General features: G+C 46.4%; 1 protein-coding gene across 1 annotated transcript in view; it reads left to right on the top strand.

Moving 5' to 3' along the window:
- Positions 1-20,756, top strand: part of LOC147684909 (uromodulin-like) — a 449,835-nt gene that overhangs the window by 13,144 nt on the left and 415,935 nt on the right. Inside the window, exon 3 of the mRNA XM_086939737.1 lies at positions 14,849-15,004. Within this exon, the coding sequence (XP_086795863.1) occupies positions 14,849-15,004 (156 nt within the window). The remainder of the gene's footprint in view (positions 1-14,848; positions 15,005-20,756) is intronic.

Here is a 20,756-nt window from a genome sequence, read left to right as displayed (position 1 = left end):
CAGCCAAAATTGGTTTTATTGTCAACAAGAACTGCGGTCAAGCTAGAAGGAAGAAAAGGATGGCTGCATTCGAGCCATGTGAAAAAAGTTCACGGACTGTGTCCAGACATTCCGATTAAGGACTGCCCACTTTCTGACTCTAAACTCCCCCTGCTAGAGAAAACTCCCCAAGAGGAGTATCGCTTAAAGTTAAGGTCTAGTAAGTCAGACAGCGTTTAATTGTTTAAGTCCCCCTCGGGTGAAGCGGTTAGACAGGTTTCTGACAAGATAGACCCAAGTAGTCAGAGAGATAGGCGTGACAAGAAAAGAAAAAAGCACTGTAAAGTTTTGCACAGCGGATGCATAATCGCACTGTTTTCTATGTTTCTTCTGAGTCTTACGATAATTTGCATAAGTTTACTGTTACATGTCTTTTTCCCTCTTGATTCACATGTACATGCTTCCTCTAATGACACTGTGGAGCACACTTTTAGTGATCTGCCCCCTCATGAATTGTCCTATCGTTTAGCCATGCGCAACAATACATTCATCCGTATGTTACATCATTCACACCAAACCAGCAATGCCACCAATTGCTGGGTATGTGGCCGACTCCCTCCCTATCAGAAGTACAAGGGAGCTCTGCCCCTCTTTCCTTATCCGTTCACACATAATGGTTCGTGTGGTGCATGGTTTACTTTAATGTCTTCCCTAGATAGTAAGTCCATGGTTTCCCAAGGCAATTGGATATGGGGGAACCTGAATACAGTCATGAATAAAATATGTTTCCCAGACCCAGAAGGTCTTCCCCAAAGGACAGGGACCGACCTAGAAAACGAAGTGTATGGATTAGGTAATTTTACACTTAACCTCATGATCCTGAATGTGCAGTCTGAGACTAATTCGGACTTGCCGTTTATTACAGTTTTGCCAGTGAAAGGTGAATTATGCGTCAGAAAGAATGGGTCAGTACATCTAGGACACAGTGATTGTAATACTGTTGTCGAATTCAGTGATAAAGGAAAGTCTACCTTCAAAGCCTCACGCCATTCCTATTTCATATGTGGTCAGACAGCCTATGTACGTCTGCCTCTGGATTGGGATGGGACGTGCTATATTGCGTTCCTATTGCCACCTGTATTTCTAGCCCCGCCTGATTATCACAGAAATCCAAACCTTGTACATGTGAGACATAAGAGAGACCTTCCTCCTGTTATCGATTATTCTGAATCATCATGGGATCAGTACAAAGATTACATTAAAGGATATTTTTGGTTCATAGGTCCTGTCCAAAACAGTAAGATAATTCGAAGATTGACTAGAACTTTAGAAGCAGTAGTGAACGAGACTACTTTTGCTTTAGGTAACCTGACCGAGGAACAGTCTGCTATGAGACTTGTTGTTCTTCAAAATCGCCTTGTCCTTGACGTCATTCTGGCAGATAGGGGCGGGGCTTGTAGAGTCATCGGATCCAGTTGTTGCGTGTTTATTCCTAATAACGCGCCATCCGTGTATAAGGCCATAACTCGGCTTCATGAAATAGCTCACCTGATACACCAGAATCCAGGCTCCTGGACTTGGTCCGGTTGGTTCTGGAGTGTAATATCCGCCTGGGGATGGAAATTGTTATCATTCCTGGGAATAATATTGGCCATAGTATTCAATTGTTGTCTCTGTCTGCAATGTGGGCCAGCGATTTGCGGCTTGTGTGCCACAGCTTGTATTCCCCGTCCAAGTACACGTTCCCGTTCCCGAGTAAAGAAAGATGAACAAATGATGCTTTATGAACAGATAGATGGTCTCATGAACATAGATATATCCTGAAGGGTGTAGTAGGGTCCAAGGAGGGAATGAGGTAATAGAAATTTTCAGGTAGCTAATGTGTCCCCCACTCGCACCCTATCCATGCACCCATGTTCCTTGTATGTTGTGTAACTTCTGTTCTGTACATGCTAGAAAGACGCAAATACATTTGCGTCCATCCTTAACATGTTAGCTATCCAGCCATGCCAAGAAATCTTGTTAATTAGGCTTCTATGCATATGGTGCCAACGTCTTTACATGGTACACTTTTGATTTTCGCACACGTTTTTTCCATGTTTCCTGGCCCAGTCAAGCTAGGCCCTTAACGAGGCCTCTTTGTCTTATCTCTCCTGTCTCCGAAAGCTGTACGCATCCCTGACCCCTGCCTTACTTCCTGCCAGCGCAGCGGTGCCCGGCTCGGCCTGGACTGCCTGCCAAATTCATGTTTTGCCTACAGTTATCTGCTCAGCCTCCTCGAAAACACATTCCAGTCTAGAGACATAGGTAAACATATTCCCGGCTGCAGAGCAAAGGGCCCGGCCTTCCTGTCCTCCTTGCAAGTGATTTACTGAACCCGTTACCATGGTAGGCCCATGGCTCCGCGCATTGCACCAAGAGACGTAAGCATGCACTAGCATTCAGCATTGAACGACCCCTGCCCGAGAGACCTTTTACTTCAAGACACTACATCCTCCAAACATGAGATACCAGATATGCTATAGGTACAGGTTGCCCTGACATCCCAGACACCAGTCTCCTCCACTAGTGCTAAAGTCAAAGCCCCCAGTTACGCGTCATGCTAGTTGCCCGCGCATACAGGTTAAGGGTTTCTGCTGACTCTGCAAACTTTCTCTATGCATCCACCCACATGTGACGTATCTTGTGACGTTTCTCTGACATGTACAGTACACGCCCATGTGTACGCCTTTTTACACGCCTCCTATTACGCACATGTGTTCTTATCTCTCTCTTTTCACCTGTTACGCCTACTGTATTGGTTTCAACTGTATCAATTCACTACATATAATGTGTAATGTTAATAAAACGTTGAATGTCCCTTCCTGAACCTTAGAGGTGATGGAACATGATGCTCCATCCTTGAGGATTAATCCATTAAAGCCCGTATGACTCAGATGCCACGGACTCTGCCTCTCATTTGAATGAGCTGTCTTGTATTGATAATTATATGGAAAAATGCATCGGTAAAATTTATTTACCACAGAATCAAGAGAGAGTCCTTTGTTTGCAAGCATAAGAAAGAAACTTCATGAAAAGTACCCACAGCGTCTTAAATGATTACTTCTGTAAGATTCTGCTTTCGAACGAGGAAAAGTAAGCATTGAGGCCTACATAAAAACTTGCTGAATCATCATCACGTTCTGAATAATATAAAACACACATTCATTTGAATAATTCAGTATTCTTAGTTAATTTACTCATTATTCCTCCTTTAAACATTACTTGTCAATATTAGGTACTGTTAAAACGTTTTCGTAGCTTATTCTTTTTTAAAGAAATGAATATTTATTTCACTCTTGTCATACACATTGGTATCACACATGCTAAACTAATACTGCAAAACGTCATGTTATCAAGCAATCATATACTAAGTATTTATTCTTTTTTTAAACTTTTTTTATTAACTGCATAGAAAAAGACAGTGGTGTACAACACATTTTAAGCGTTTCACGTATTTTTGTACCAGACAAGATCAGGACATAGCATATGAAATCACAAATACAAGCTCAACAGTGGGTAAAATTACATCAGTTATGCATCATTTCGAGTGGTCCGTCAACCCTGGCCATCTCTGGGGGCTCGCAGATTTGTCCCCTGTAGTCATTCCAGTTGGACCAGACACCAACCCACTTCTGTGGGCAGCCCCTCGCCACGTAAATGGTCTTTTCATGGAGCATGCACCAGTCCATATCTTGTTTCCATGGACCAATCTTTGGGGGCATACCCGCCCCCCAGAGTCTAGCTACATTACGCTTTGCAATCATAAATCCAAGTGTAGCCCATGTTCTACCCCGTGTAGATAGATCGGTGGGTTCCCATATATTCAGCAGGCATCGTTTAGCCTCCACCCGCAATTTCACCCCCTTACCTCGCGCATGCTGTGGTGTATTTGTTGCCAGTAGATCAGTATGAGAGGGCCTTCCCACAGGATATGAAGAAACGTCCCCGCCTCCCCGCATCCCCTCCAACCGAGCCCATCAGAGCCACGGCCCATGAGTCGCAACCTCATGCCTGAGATGTACACGCGATGAAGTATTTTCAGTTGGATCAGACGGAGTGTGGCCGATATGGCCACCTCCCTAGGGGATGCCAGTGCTCCACTCCACTCCTCTTCATTAATTTCTAACCCGTCCGCGTCCCATTTTCTCTTGAGAGTATGCAGCAGCTCCGGGGAGTTATTAATAATCTTATATATGTAAGGGAGATGGCGTGGTCGGGAATGTGACCGTCTAGCAGTCTGTCTTCCAAGGGGATGAGGCTGGAGGAAGGGTTCCAGGGGGAATATTGGATCGAAGGGAGTGTCGGACCTGCAAGTAACGGTAAAATTCACTAGGGGCAAGCTCATAAGTCTGCTGAAGGTGCGCGAACGATACAACCCCTTTGGAGCCCCATAGGTCTCGGATGTGGGAGATCCCAATCATGTCCCAGTTATGGAACCCTTTTGTGCGGTGCAGGCTGCCTAGACGTTCAGAAGCCCACAACGGAATGGACATAGTGATGGTACCTGCCCAGCCCAGCTTCTTTTGAACCACATGCCAGATTTCAACAGAGTGTTTGGTGGGCCCAGTGAGTGGGAACCCACCTGGTTTAGAATACAGCGCTCTCTCATAGTTCCCTCCCGGCAGCTGCCAACGGTCCATCCCGTAGCTGGGTTCATTACCATCACAATACGTGCCTTGGTTGATGGCTGAGAGGTGCGCAGCCCAATAATACTTGCGGATATCATGTAACGCAATACCCCCATTGAACCAACCAAGCGTCATCTTCTGAAGGGAGATGCGAGGCGCTCCTGCCCATAGTAGCTCACGGAGTGAGGCTTCAAGTGTCACAAAGTATGATTTTGGCACCAAATCTGGATGATTCTGCAATGCATACAAGAATCGAGGCAGTGCCATCATCTTAAACAATGATGCCCTGCCTAACAGGGACAGTGGGAGTTTGCGCCACGCGGCCGAGTTCCTCCGGAACCTCTGCAAAGGGGGGAGGAGGTTTCTCTCTTAACGGGTGCTCGCAATCATGGAGCCATACACCCCCAGGTACTTGAACCCATCTTCAGCTAGTGTAATTGGGCAACTGCGGGGTACAGCCGGCGGGCCACCACGAAGAACTTAGAGGACCGATTTACTCCAGTTTATGCTGTAGCCTGAGTTACGCCCAAAGCTTGTGAAAATGTCCATGGCCACAATGAGAGATTTACGAGGGCTAGTGAGGTATAGAAGGATGTTGTCCGCGTATCGCGAGATTCTGTCTAAGCATGGGCGGAAAATCAGTTCCGCTCGTGGATTTTGCAGATTTTCAGTAAATTCGCAATCCTCGAGATTCGCGAATTTCCCGCAAAATCCACGAGCGGAACGGATTGGGTCAAAAGTTCAAGCTGACTTTTGTAACTCTTTTAGAATGGCGCCGGCAAGCTGCCAGAGCCATTCTAAAATAGTTACAAAAGTGAGCTTCAACAGGAAGCTCTAATAGATAAAGTAAAGCAGGTGCTGCTCAAATTCAGTTACACAATCATTAATCACCCCAAACTTGGGGTGATTAATGATTGTGTAACTTAATTTGACCTTCAACTCGAGCACCTGCTTTACTTTATCAATTAGTGCTTCCTGTTGAAGCTATTTTAGAATGGCGCTGGCAGCTTGCCGGCGCCATTCTAAGTGGGGCTGAGGGCAGAAAGGCACAAAAGTGGGACAGAGGGCAGAAGGGGACAAAAAATGAGTGGGGCAGAGGGCAGAAGGGCACAGAAACGAGTGGTACAGAGGGCAGAGGGGCATAAAAAACGAAAGGGTGGCAGTGATTAACCAGGCAAAAAAAACCCCGCGAACACGCAAAGCGCCCCGCGAGCACGCACGAACACGCAAAGCGCCCCGCGAACATCTGCGAAAATAAAAAACTTTGCACAAATTCGTGAATTTTGCGTATTGCGAATTCGCAAATACGCAAATTTGCCCAAACCGTCTGCCCAGCGGATTCCCTTTATGGAGAGGTCCTGCCGAATCCAGGCCGCCAAGGGCTCCAGGGACAGAGCAAAGAGCAGCGGCGAGAGTGGGCACCCCTGCCGTGTTCCCCTTTCCAAAGCAAACACCTCAGATAATTTGTTGTTAACAGTAACTTGGGTGAGTGGCGCAGAGTAAAGGAGGCGGACCCATCCGATGAATTCGGGTCCAAAGCCTAGTTTCCGGAGGACCGCTATCATGTACGGCCATTCCAGAGTGTCAAAAGCCATGGCCGCGTCTAGAGACACCAGGACAGCGTCCTCTCGGAGAGTGTGGCAGAGCCCCAACGCTCCCTGCACTCGGCGGAGGTTAAGAGCGGTATTACGATGTGGCATAAAGCCCGACTGATCCGGGTGGACCAGTGTGGACAGGACCGGCCGGAGCCTGTTAGCTAGGACCTTGACCAGGATCTTGGGTTCTGAATTTAGTAAGGAGATAGGCCTATAGGAGGCACACAAGTTTCTGGGTTTTCCGTCCTTCAGAATTGCAACTACAGTAGCTATTTGTTGATCTCTGGGTAGTAGTCCTTGCTCTTTACTTTCCTCGAACATCCGTTTAAGGTATGGACTGAGGCCATCAGCTTTGATCCTATATAGCTCAACAGGGAGCCCATTGGGTCCCATAGCCTTACCAGATCGCAGATCACAAATGGCCTTGCTGAGCTCCTCCACCGAAATTGGTGCCTCCTATAGCTCCCTCTCCACATCCGTAAGGGCAGGCATTCGGATGTCAGTTAACAAGTCGACTGAGTCCTCAAGCCGGTCAGATGCTTTACTGTACACCCGTCGGTAGTGTTTCTCAAACTCTTTAACCACTTCCCGGGGTTCAGTTACAACCGCTCCTGAGTCGGTCAAAATTTCCGCTACCACTTTATGCGACTGCTGTTTTTTGTTCAACCATGCAATCAGTTTGCCAGCCGTGTCTCCCTGGTCGTATATCCTACCCTCCCTATCTCTAAGGGTAGTGCGCACAGCATCTGTGGCTAGTGCCTTGTATTCGGCTTGTTTAAGGCACAGCTGGTGTGCCTCTTCCAGGTCATCACCACCAAGCACCGGGCATGTAAGTCACCCTCCACTTTGAGCATCTGTACCTCCCGCTCCCTTCGGCGGCCAGCAATCGCTGACAGGGCCTCCCCTCTCAACACTGTCTTAAATGCTTCCCACAATATGGCTGAGGACTCCACCGTGCCCTCGTTTTCCTCAAAATAGCGACACATCACCTTAGTAAGGGCCTTACGAGTATCCGGATTTTGGAGATGCCAGGCACTGATTGGAGCCACTCTGCCCTCTCGCTCGTCTCCGATCGTGAGATGGATCAGTAGAGGGGAGTGATCAGATATACCACGTGCCAGATGGGTGGCCTCACGGACAACCATACCGCACTGCAAAGGTGCAAAAACGTAATCCAAACGAGAGAAGGAGTGATGCAGACCCGATAGGAAGGTGTACTGCCTGTCAGCCGGGTGTTTGAAGCGCTAGAGGTCTGTGAGGCCAAACGTATCTGCAAAATCAGCGAGCCACAACTGGCCAGGGGGAAGGTCTGTCAGGATTCACCGAATCGCCACCATCTGTGCTCCCAAGCGGCGATTAAAGATTCAGACAATGTCCCAACTCATGCGGGCAAATATCTGGCATCCTTGCCCTTCATAAGTTTCTCAGCTTACTTGTATAAAGCCCCCGTTTACTGTAGAGTAAGGTTCCCTAATGAATTGTACATAGTTTCTCTCCTCCTAAGATGGCCGCCGCAATGGACCTCAGAGCCTTCCTTGAAATCCGCACATTCTAGTGCTCGTGGAGAAGGCGCGAGTTTTAACTGCGCACTTCAACGACGTCCGTCAGGATTCAGCAGCAAGGAAACCTAGCTCCGCGTCTATCCTTCATGACGGGAGCATAGTAGGGGTTTTTGTTCTGAGAATACTCTCGGAGTTTGGTGTCAGTTATCCATAGAGCATTCTTCTCACAGTGAAGAGTGAAATCCGTAATCTTACAGCAGCAGCTTCGAAGACTGTAACTAGAGAGAGTGTTTGCGTAAAAAGTGACAGCAGGAAGAATTGCCAAGCCGAAGTACCTGTCCTGTTATCATCAGTCAAGCAGCAGAAATTAGCGGAACTTCGGCAAATTAATAATCGTCTCAGCCCTGAGTCAGCTTTATCTTCCGCCGAAGAAACAAAGCAAAGACAGTAAGACTATCAGCCTTAGCCAGTAATATGCAGCGTTTCTAAGAAAACCTCCCTTCCCTTCTTACGCTTGCCCTCTCCTTTCCTTTCCCCTCTGAACCTTACCTTAAACCTTTTTGTGCGCTTGAAGATTGTATAACCAAAAGACTGCGACTGTGACTAAGGAGTATACTTGACTACTCACCTGAAAGGAATTGTACACCACCTGACAGGAAGCTTTACAGGTAGCTATAGCTGGACAATTCAGTATAGAGTGATTATAAGGTACAGAACCATTAGTAACATAGTTCTCCTTTTTTCAGTTAAAAGCTCCTGACAGAATCTCACCATAAACATAGAAGAGTAGCAAGGCCCTGGAAACAGCTGGTAGGAGAAGTCTAATTATTATTTTAAGAGAGTGTTGTGTTAGGAAAGGTAGGTTGTTGTTGTTTACTCTTTCCCTTCTGTGTATTAGGCACCCTCGCTCCATAGGACAGATGGCAGAAGAATACTGCAAGGTCAAGCAGCTGGTGTGGGTGACAGCAGTGTTCAAGGTGTCTCTTCTTTCTCCACCACTTCCCCTTTTCCCCCTTGCTGGTGCACTCAGCTTTTTAGCGGAGGCACTGGGAGGTGGGCGATTAGGATCAGTTTCGGTACTGCCTCTGCGAAGAGTTTGGAGCATTCTGACAAGGTCACTCGGGGATGCCTATCACAATGACCTGGGACCACTGCATTGAAGTCACCCCCAACAAAGAGCTGACCCTCCGGAAGGGAGAGGAGTAGCTTCCCCAAAGCCTCAAAAGACTGGGTCTGCAGTCCCGGCGGGACATAGCAGGTCACTAGGTTAACTCTGCTACCCTCCCATTGACCTGACAGAGCAGCATATCTACCCAGCGAATCTGTCTCGGTGTGGTCAACAGACAGTGGCAGGTTCCGGCGTACCATAATGCCAACCCCTCAGGAACCAGAGGTGAAGCCCGCATGAAGAACAAGGGAATAACCAAATCTATAAAGCGCGTGACAAGTGTTTCCCAGGAGGTGGGTCTCCTGCAGGAGAACCACGTCTGGTGCGTGCCGTTTAAGGAATTGCAAGACTATTGTTCTCTTAAGCTTGTCCCCCAGCCCGTTGATGTTCCAACTCAAACTTTTAAGGCTTTTATTCCACCCCATGTTCGTAGATATTTTGAAATGCTCGTAAGGCCTCAATACTCCTGGCCCCACACTGTAATACAATCATTTTCCTCATGTATGACAACACCAAACAAGCCCAAACCCCTCCCCCCACTCCCCCCTCCCTTGCCCAACCTCCCAATCCAGACCCCCCCACCAGATCCCCTCCTTCCCCCCCAAACAAGCCCCCCTCCCTGCGTCCCTGCTCCGCAGGCTTACAACTACCCACATCCCCAATCAGCAGAGCGCCTTTCGCCCAGAACCCCAACCTAGAGTGGAGTTAGGCTCCCCTCTTCTAACAAAGCTTTATGCTAAGAGGAACGTGCGCCAGCTCCAGCCCCAGCCGCCACCCACTCCCACCCTTAAACAACATTGCGTACCATTCCAGTTTCTTAGCCAATGTCACCTTTGGGCAGTAGGCAGGGTCCGGCCCAAACACAGTTCAATAATGTCTCAGCCTGCCTTGGAAAATTACGCACTCCGTCTTCAGTTACCTCATTGGAGCAATACACACATTATCTCTAATCACTTCACATTACGCTATCACCAGAAGGCCCGCTACCTGCCGCCCGTTTGTTTCCCCCCTAAGAGAAGGCATGACCTTTATGTTATTATTATTATTATTATTATATGAAATTTGTAATGCGCTCAGCTTACCCGGGGGCATCCCGGGTAAGCTGGTTGTGCTATACATTACAGTTCGTAGAGGTTCACTCCTACTAGTCTCCCATCGCTACTGCTCCTCTGCTTCACGGAGAATGTCCCCGCGAAGGCTGGCCGACCTCGACCTCCAGGAGCGCTGACTCCGTCCCCACGCCTCCGACTGTCCAGTCGTCGATCCAGGTGAAGCAACCTGCGTATCTCTCCAGCTACCGCCGTCCAGGTTGTCGGGATTTCTGGATGTCTCCCCGTCTCTGCACATCCGAGGGCTGAGAAAAAATAGGGATTTGCCCCCGGCAATGACCTTGAGTTTAGCCGAGAAGAACATCATATACTTTATTCCCTTGTCACGCAATGCTGCTTTGACGCCTGTAAAGGTATAACGCTCCCTCTGTACCTGTAGCGTGAAGTCCGGGAAGAACCGGATAGTGGCATTTTCATATTGGAGGTCACCTGACAGTCTAGCCGTTTGGAGGATGGCGTCTCTATCCCGATAGTTCAGGACCTTCGCTATGATAGTTCTAGGCGGGGGCCCTGGTTTTGGCTTGGGGATGGGCACCCGGTGCACGCGCTCAATGGTAAAGATACGCGATAGGCGCTTAGGTTTCAAGTGGTTGAGTATCAGGTCCTCAAGTAACAGCTCCACACTAGGCCCCTCCGTTTCCTCCGGAACGCCCACCACGCGTATATTGCTCATCCGAGCTCGCCCTTCCTGGTCCTCAAGCCTGAGGGCCGTCTGACGGTGTTGGTGGACTAGCTCATTTACACGGTTTTCCAATGCTTTTGATGAGGTCCGAAGCTCCTTGATCCCGTCTTCGTTGGCCTGGGCCCTGTCAGAATTCTTGCTGAGGTCCGCTCGGAGGAGATCAACCTCAATGGAGACTCTGTCTATTTTTGTCTCCAAGTTTGTGCCCAGGGACTGTATAGCCGCCATGATGGAGGCCAGCAATGGCTCCCGAGAGGCAGCAACATCATCCGTCGCACCACTTGCCTGGGGGGTCCCTTTGTCCAGTTTGTTGGATTGTGTGGGGACAGTAGATTTAGGCCTCATGATGGCTAGACGCGCCCCTGTTGTGTGGCGATCACAAGGCAGTCCAATACGTACTGGAGACCGTCGCGTTCAAAAAAAGGGGGGACAGCAGGGAGAGGGAAAACAATTCAGGCCCCCAGCAGCCAGAACAGAGGATCGATGACGGAAGGCCCAAGCGCCCCGGTCTAGCCGAGCGCCACTGCAAACAGTCCAGAGGCAGCACACCACTGTCCCCGACCCGGGGCTAAGTCAGGAAGCGACCAACCACTGCCACTTGAGACCTCTCACTAGGTATAGCACGCACCCATCCACGCCTGCCTGCCGATCTCCTCCGGTAGGGGGTGCCCCCTCGTGCCTCACCCCCGTCAGGATAGCTGATGCCAGGTTATGCCAGGGTCCGCACTGGCCCGGGACTCCTCCGTCCCGACTCACACCAGGCCGCACGTGCCGTCTCCCCTCCAGAGCCTCCACCGCCTTCCTCCATCGGGCCAGCAACTCAGGTGTCTTGTAAGTCCCTAAACACGCATATCCAACATAGGAGTCGTTGCTCAGCGTGTAGCAGCCTGCAGTCAGTGGTAGAGTTTGTGGCGCAGGTAAGTACCGTGGTAGCTCAGAGCCCCCGGATTCCAACTCTCGGGCACAAGGTATAGCAGGAGGGGCCACCCTGCTCACTCCGTCGCTCCACACCTGCAATGTGTCCGAGTCTTTCAGGCGGGCCGACCCCAACCCGACTGTGCTTCCTGACACCACCAATGGGCCCGCTTCTGGCAAATTGGTGGTTAATAGTACTGTCTCTGTGGTCCACAGCGGCTCGTTTTGCTGCCAGGCGATAGTCACTTGTTCTCCCTTCTCACGCACCTCCATGGGGGCAGGCAGGTCTCATTCCGCGGCGGCCCGCCAGGTCCGCGAAGCCGGGGTCTCGCCTGAGACCCGGCCCGCCCGCGGGCCTCACAAGCTCAGGTCAGCGGACAGGAGAGGCGTCGGAGGCCTGCGGAGCATCCGCCTCCCTCGGATTCCTTCCGTGTGGCCCGCAGTCTTCTTCGCGTGGGGGTATGACGGTATAACCAGCGCTACAATCGGCGATGTACCTGGGTGGGCACCAGAGCTGGGACCTCGCCTGCCAAAGAGTCCTCTGCTAGGGCCGTCCGCCCATTATGCTGCTCCGGTGACCAGCCATAAAAGGGGTAGGGCCTCAATGCAGCACCCGCTTCCCTCGGGCTTATGGAGCAAGGTTCGCGGCACCACCAGCCGCACCAGTGCACTTCCCTCGCCGTGGGTCCGCCAGGAGCCACAGGAGCTGCAGCGGTCACAAATCCGAACAGGCCTCAAAGCCGGGTCCTCACCTGCGGCTCAGGCCGCCACCAGGCTCCGACGTCCCCTCCCAGAAGCAGGTGAACAGCAGATTGCCCGCGACTCGGGCGCCGGAGCGAGCAGAGTGCCCAAATCAAGACAGCGGGTGGAGGATCGCATCAGTATGCCACCGCTACCAGCAAGTTAAGAATGGCACGGATTTTGCCGGATTTTGGTGGCAATAGGGGAAACGGCTCAGAGGAGCTCCGAGCTAGGCGGCCATTCACGTCGGCGCCAGGCCTCGCCACCGTATATTATATACTAAGTATTTTAACCATTTCCTTGTGTTCATAATCTAAGCATTAATTTTATTCATTACATGTAGAAGTCATCAACAGCTCATTTTTTAGAATAACTAATGTTTACATTCTCAAACATGTGATTACATTGCATTAGCAAATAACCTTTTTTCTCTCTTTAATTGAGTTTTTCACATTTGTATGTTTCAAAACATTTCTGCATGCTTTTAGGATGCAGAAGAAATTCTCATGTTTTTCATTATCAACCATTTCACACTTTCTTATCAAAAATGATTGGTGTAAATCTCATTTGATGGTGAGAATTGATAGAGGTAACCACCATTACACGTTTACCCTAAAACAAAGCCATTATTCTAACTAACAAGGGAGCTTCTTTCACCCGCAACACAAAAGCAGGAAAGAATGAAATCCACAGGGTACATGAAATTCAAACCATTAATTCTAAAGCAAGAGCTTCTAGGGAAATGCATTTCAGGCCTACAAGATTCAGCTAACATAAGAGAAATGGGGCATGAGCTTTACAGAATTGCATACAAAATAAGTCACATTCAATTTATATTCCTACCTACATATAAAATGACAGGATTAATATACACATTTAATAATGAATGGTCGTCAGCTGCACAACACAAATTCTTGAAGTTAGTTTTTTCTGCTAGTTACATTTGGTTTACACATTAATTCTTCACGTTTTCTATGCAACGGTCTAAATTCATCACACTTAATGTTATTACGGTTAAAAGTACTAACACCTCAGACTTGAAATTAATTATATTTAAACATATTGGAAATTACGAAGGACTTGATTCACAAACATTTCCTTTTTGCCCTACTATTTCACATTAGCATTCCCTGTGATTTTTTAAATATACATATTATTTTAATCCTGGTATTTGCATTTTCATTTCGTTTTTTTTTGCGGGATGGAATAAGTTCCATTCCATGAAAAGCCAGCCACGCTGTGTGGTGCTGCGGCAATCTGACGGGGCGGTCTGTCCATAGAAGGGCCTAACATACAGACGGACACTTTCAGAGCGCCGACTGCAACTTCCAGTAGGGTGTGGCATACATGCCACACTGTTCAGTAACTGGGGGCGCAAATCCAGCAGGGCACTATAGGTGCCCCCCTGCATGCACCCCCAGGGCCAGGAGTGGCACATGGCCTTATTAAGGCCCCCTTGGTTGCCTCTCTGCAACCCTTTTCTTGGCAGGCTCACCACCATGAAAAGGGCACGGACAGCCAACTTATAATATACTTGGCAGTGCTTCAGAGGCACCACCAGCATATTACATTTCGCTGGCCGCTGCATGACCGCCGCAGGATCCTGGATCTCCAGCAGACCTAGCGGTCCTGTGGCGTTTGGAAGTCCGACTTGTAATACTGCAAGCGAACCCACATTGTAGGGGAGGTAGGACCTGCACCATGAGCACGGCAGTCCTAAGGACCACCTTACTTGTAATAAGGCTCCTAATGTTTTACTTTTCTGAAGCGGCTCTTTCCCTGGAGGCAAGAGCTGCCTTAGGGATACAAGACTGCAAGCCCAATTGTAATTTGTGAATTTGGTTTAAATCAGACCATTTTATTTTATTCTCTACCTGGAAAATATATTTCAAAATGTAGAAACCAAACTCATTCTCTGCTCCTGCAATCATGGAACCACATATACACGTGGATTTTGTAGGGGCACATTTGCAAATGTCTCTAGGGTGGTAATGGCCATGCAAAATGTTTATAAGAAACCCAAAGAGGTATGACAAAGTGAGGTTTCCCATCCCTAGTTAAACACATACTACTGCTTAAAAATCCTGTGTGCTGGCAGGATTTGAATGGTGATAAGTGTAATTTGTGGTCAGACATATCTACAATTCCTTATTCTGTTTATCAAGATTCTGGTATTCCAATCTTAAATTCGGCTTTTTCTGGACCTGAAATGCACTTCAATGCTCACATTTGTTATACAATGGGCCATTAATTTGCAAAATATTAACATTTGCATATTGTTATCTTTTTTCAACAGAATACGGAATATATAGCTTTATAAAGGATCAAGGTACTTCTTAAATGAGAATATATTAATATAATTTCATAGTCAGATTTTACGAAGATATCTTTTCAGAAATTTTATAAATTTATAATTTTTTTAACTTGTCTTTATTAGTGACATTGCATTGTATAAATAAATAAATATTAACTTTTTTTTCTCTTCAGAGGGATCTTCTCTGACATACTTGGTTGATACAACTCGGTCTATATCTGTTGATTTTCAGTATCTCAAGTTGGTCAATAACTGGCTTCTGGACAGAATAATAAGAAAGTTTCCTTGCAGTGTACGCACATACACTATGGTGGAGTTTAATGACCCAAGTAAGTAAGACTTGTGTTTTTTAAATTGATACTACTGTGCTTAATGTAATTCATGTTGTGTGTGTATGTAATGTGTGTGTGTGTGTGTGTGTGTGTATATATATATATATATATATATATATATATATATATATATATATATATATATATATATATATATATATATATATATATATATATATATATATATATATTTATATATTCACTGAAAAAACCATAGGTTTCACACCAGTTATAGTTAGGAATTAGCATTTAAAAAACCTATTAAATTCACTAAACAAACCATAGGTTTCACATCTGTTATAGTTAGCTGGAAAATTTTACTGACATAAAACCATTGAAATTCAACGTTATAGTTAGTTGGACTCACTATAACTTGCGCGTGTAATGCACTGGTGATGACGTCACATACTACATCACTCATGACATGGTCAGTGACATCACTCATGACATCACTGATGACACCATCCAGTGAATGTGTGGCTTTCTGAAAAATAAATATATTTTATATATGTATATGTAAAGGTCGATGGAACAATAAATGTTTAAATAAGTGCGTAAATGGATGTTTTAAAAAAAAAAAAATGATTGATTAACTGGCTTATTAAGTGTATCTTAGTGAATACATATATTAACGATTAATGTTTAAATATTTAAATATATGTATCAGTGTTTCACTTTGTGTATAAATGGCTGCATGGGTTGGTGAGTAGCTACATATGTGTGTATATAGATTATTAGATGTTTTTTTAGTATCAGTATGAGTGTCTGTATGGTTTGGTGGGAGTGTTACTTAGCACATAGATGCATCAATGACTGACTCACTGTATGTTTTTTGAAGACGGCATATGTGCAGGATGAGTGTGCATATGTGTGTGTTAGTGAGTGAATGACTGTCTCATTAGTGCCTTTATCAGTAAGTACATATGTTTTAATCTAGTGTATGTGAGTATTGATGTATATGAGTGAGTATATGTGAGAGTGAGAGATTGAAAGAGTTCATGTTTAAATAATTATGTGTTTCTATAAGTGATTGTTTAAGAGAGTAAGTATATGTAAGTTTCCTTAGAAGTAAGGTGGTAGTGTGTGTTTAGCTGTATATGCAAATAAATGGATGTTCAATAGTTTATTTGCATGTGTGAGTATGTGTGTGAGTAACGTTTGGATGACTGTCGGTGTGTAACAGGATGTATAGGTGTATCACTACATATGATGAGTATATATATGTATGAGTGACTATATAGAACTGTTGGTGAATGAGTGAATGTGTATATAGATGGTGGAATTATTGAATTGGTTGTTGTAACTGGTATGGGTATCTCCATTTTTAAAAAACTTTTAATTTATATTTTTCAATATGTGTTTTCATGGGTTACATTACAGTGAAAGGAGGTCTGTCACTCTGTCACAAGGATGATGTCATCAGTGATGCCATGAGTGATGTCACTGACCATGTCATGAGTGATGTAATATGTGACATCATCAGCAGTGCATTACACGCGCAAGTTATAGTGAGTCCAACTAACTATAACGTTGAATTTCAATGGTTTTATGTCAGTAAAATTTTCCAGCTAACTATAACTGATGTGAAACCTATGGTTTGTTTAGTGAATTTAATAGGTTTTTTAAATGCTAATTCCTAACTATAACTGGTGTGAAACCTATGGTTTTTTCAGTGAATTTCATAGGTTTTTTAAATGCTAATTCCTAACTATAAGTCTCACTTTATAAGTAAGACTGTTAGCGCTCTAGTTGTTTAGAACACTCTGATACATTCTGTCATTGGGCTACAGTTGGGCTATTTTTGAGCTATATTTTTTTTTGTCTCTGGTGGCCATCTTTGGGCTACATTGGGCTACATTGGGCTACATTTGGGCTACATTTTTGCTCTAACATATATAAAGCCCAATGTAGCACAATACATTTTTTTCCAAAGTTAATTTTCGTAAAAAGCACTTCAGAATAGGGCTACCTGTCCCTACAATTTCCCTTTTTTTTTTTTTTTTTGTGCGCTCCTGATGCGCGCCCCGGGGAGCGTCCCGAAAAGCATACTTCTATAAAGCGCCCCGAGGCGCGCTCCGGGGAGCGTCCGGAGAGCGCCAATATCGCGAACGAAAACATGTTTGTGACGTATCGCGTAGCCGCGTCTGCGTGATACGCACGGCGTAAGCGCACCCGGAAGCACTCGAGCGAATACGATCGCGCAACGTAGGCGTCTGACACGCTTACGCGGCGCGCCTCTGGCCGCCCCCCGCGTCGCGTCGCGTAAGCGCGTCGGTCATGTGACCAGAAAATAACACTTTTCATTGGTTCATAACAGTTTTGGTTTCATAATGATGAAGCCCATGGTCATGTGACCTGTAAATAACACTTTTCATTGGTTCAATAATTATTTTTTTCTTTAGAGAAACCCACCCATTTCTCTCACTATTGATTTGCACTTGGAGAGAGCAAGAGGTGTTTTGTGAATTTTGAACTCATTACTTTCCTGATCTACAGCAATGACTGCAAGGGAGTCATCCAGCAGTGATTCAGATGGATTTGTGCAAGAGGACCCTCCTCACCAGAAAACAAAGAACCACTTCATCTGGAAATTTTATGACATCCCTGAAGGACAAAAAAAGTTAATGCAAGTAAAGTAACTTGTAAAATATGTGGAAGTATTTTATCCAGAGGCAATCCTCTAAAAAAATACAGCTTTGGAAATGCCAATTTAATTAGGCATGTCAAAAGAAGACACCCCAACAATTACTCCAGGGAGAGTGTCAGGGAGCTGGCAGAGAAGGCACGAAGAGATGGCCGCAGCACCTCCACTGGTGGAGCAACACCTTCAGGTTCAACACATGCAAGAATGGTCCCTAACATCCAGCCGGTATTTGCAGGAATAAAATTTTTATGCAAGGACTGTGACGAACTACTCTGTTACGGGGAGCAGAGCGTTGAACTCATTGCAATAAAGAAACAGGAACACCAATGCTCTCCCCGTCCCTAAATTTTCTCATTTTTTTGCTCCTGTTGAGCAGTTTTTTGAATCACTGTTTTTGTTTTTCCCCTGTAAAAAATCCCAAAAAAATATAAAATCGTTTCAAAAAGTATAAAAAAATATAAAACAACAAAAACAAAAAAAAAGTTCTTTTCAGAACTACCTCCAATTTATAAAAAAATGTTATTATTTTTTTTAAAAAGTGTCATTCTTTTTCTCAATCGTACGCTCACCGGTGCGCGTACCAGGCGCTCCCCGCGCGCAAATTAAAAATAAAAAATGTTTTTTTTCGCCCCGTACAGCCCTTTTATGACCCCCACATCAAACCTAGGGGGTCAGGGGGGGTGTACCCTGCCCCCTTTTGCTCATTTCCCCCTTTGATTTTTACCACCTAAATCCTACCGAGGTACAAGATGGCGGCCGCTGCGGACTGTTTCGAATGTTTACAGACACCCGAGAGCCAATCAGCTTTCCGTACGCAAGTCGCGTGGCGCGCTTTGAGCGCTCCCCTGCGCGCGTACCGGGGTGCGGCTCTAGATATATATTTTTTTTAACCTAAATTACTCAAAATCCACTGGAGCACATATCTCGAGACATAGCAAAGGCACATCGGGCTACCAGTCCCTACAATTTTGACAAATTAGGTGGAAATCCATTCAGCCGTTCGGGCTAAAAGTGACATCGACCGCCCTATGGAAATTAACATGGAGAAAACGCGTTTTAGGACCCCCCTTTTATCTCGGCCCCCGCTTGACGCATCCCCCCCAAACTTTCAGGGAAGGACCGGAGCTCCACGAGGCCATTTTGAGGAAATTTTCAGGCAGATTCGTCAACCGGCGCCAATGTTATTCCAAATAGAATTTTGAGATTTAACATTGAAAAAAATCCTAACTATAACTACCTACTGGCGACCGCCAGTAGGTAATATATATATATATATATATATATATATATATATATATATATATGAAAGGAAAGACCACTTTGATGAAAGTAGACCAAGGACACAGTGGGGATTCCATCAGAAATCTTTAATTTCACTCTGTGGCGCTGCATGATGCATTTCAGCTACATTAGCCTTCCTCAGACGCCACCGGATTGTACCGTCTCCCTCCTCAAACAATTCGTAGGCCCTCCCATAACTAGGGGAGCAGCTGACCATGTTAACTCATAGCAGCTGTGCTCCAGTATGGGACCACAGTTACTAGCATGCAGCAGGATAGTATCCTCGTAACAGGGTAAGTGATGCGCTTCAAATGCACGCTGAAATGCCTTGTGAGGGGGGCCATGTAGTGGCGGGTGCCGTCCGTATTTTGCGTGTAAAAGATTTCTCCAGGCCCCCAATGCCCATGCCACAATCACAGTTCAGGCCGGGCCGTGGAGAGCAACTACAGTGAGCACCCCCCCCGTGAAGTCACAGGCTGCCTCCTGGCAGCAGCCGCTTGCATGGCCTGTCTTCGTGGCGGTCTCGGGGTAATCAATTCCTTGATTGAAGCAGAGTTCGTTGCCAGCTAAAGCTCCAGACTCTTTGCTGGACGGGTCCTTGAAACGTGCTCCTGGCAGGCACGTAAATATGAAAGGAAAGACCACTTGATGAAAGTAGACCAAGGACACAGCGGGGATTCCGTCAGAAATCTTTCATTTCAATCTGTGGCGCTGCGTGATGCATTTCAGCTACATTAGCCTTCCTCAGACGCCTTACGCCACCGGATTATACCGTCCCCCTCCTCAAACAGTTCCTAGGCCCTCCCATAACTAGGGGAGCAGCTGACCCTGTTAACTCATAGCAGCTGTGCTCCAGTATGGGACCACAGTTACCAGCATGCAGCAGGATAGTATCCTCGTAACAGGGTAAGTGATGCGCTTCAAATGCGCGCTGAAATGCCTTGTGAGGGGGGGCCATGTAGTGGCGGGTGCCGTCCGTATTTTGCGTGTAAAAGATTTCCTCAGGCCCCCAACGCCCAAGCCACAATCGCAGTTCAGGCCGGGCCGTGGAGAGCAACCACAGTGAGCACTCCCCCCCGTGAAGTCACAGGCTGCCTCGCTTGCATGGCCTGTTTTCGTGGCGGTCTCGGGGTAATCAATTCCTTGATTGAAGCAGAGTTCGTTGCCAGCTAAAACCCCAGACTCTTTGATGGACGGGTCCTTGAAACGTGCTCCTGGCAGGCACATAAATATGAAAGGAAAGACCACTTTGATGAAAGTAGACCAAGGACACAGCGGGGATTCCGTCAGAAATCTTTCATTTCAATCTGTGGCGCTGCGTGATGCATTTCAGCTACATTAGCCTTCCTCAGACGCCTTACGCCACCGGATTGTACCGTCTCCCTCCTCAAACAGTTCGTAGGCCCTCCCATAAGTATATATATATATATATATATATATATATATATACCTATTGGCGGTCGCCAGTAGGTAGTTATAGTTAGGATTGTTTTCCATAGGGAATCCGCAACATTCTATTGGGAATAACTTTGGCGCCGGTTGAGGAATCTGCCTGTAATTTTCCTGAAATTTCCCTCGCTGCGCTCCGCTCCTTCCCTGAAAGTTTGGGGGGATTCGTCAAGCGGGGGCCGAGATAAAAGGGGGGTCCCAAAACGTGTTTTCCCCATGTTAATTTCCATGGGGCGGTTGGACTCACTTTTAGCCCGAACGGCTGAATGGATTTCCACCAAACTTGGCAAAATTGTAGGGACTGGTAGCCCGATGTGCCTTTGCTATGTCTAAAGATATGTGCTCCAGTGGATTTTGAGTAATTTAGGTAAAAAA

This window comes from Lissotriton vulgaris, chromosome 10, assembly GCF_964263255.1.
Source record: "Lissotriton vulgaris chromosome 10, aLisVul1.2, whole genome shotgun sequence".
Classification (NCBI taxonomy): domain Eukaryota; kingdom Metazoa; phylum Chordata; class Amphibia; order Caudata; family Salamandridae; genus Lissotriton; species Lissotriton vulgaris.
The sequence above is the reverse complement of the archived record's forward strand: the minus strand, read 5'-3'. Positions and strand labels throughout refer to the sequence as shown.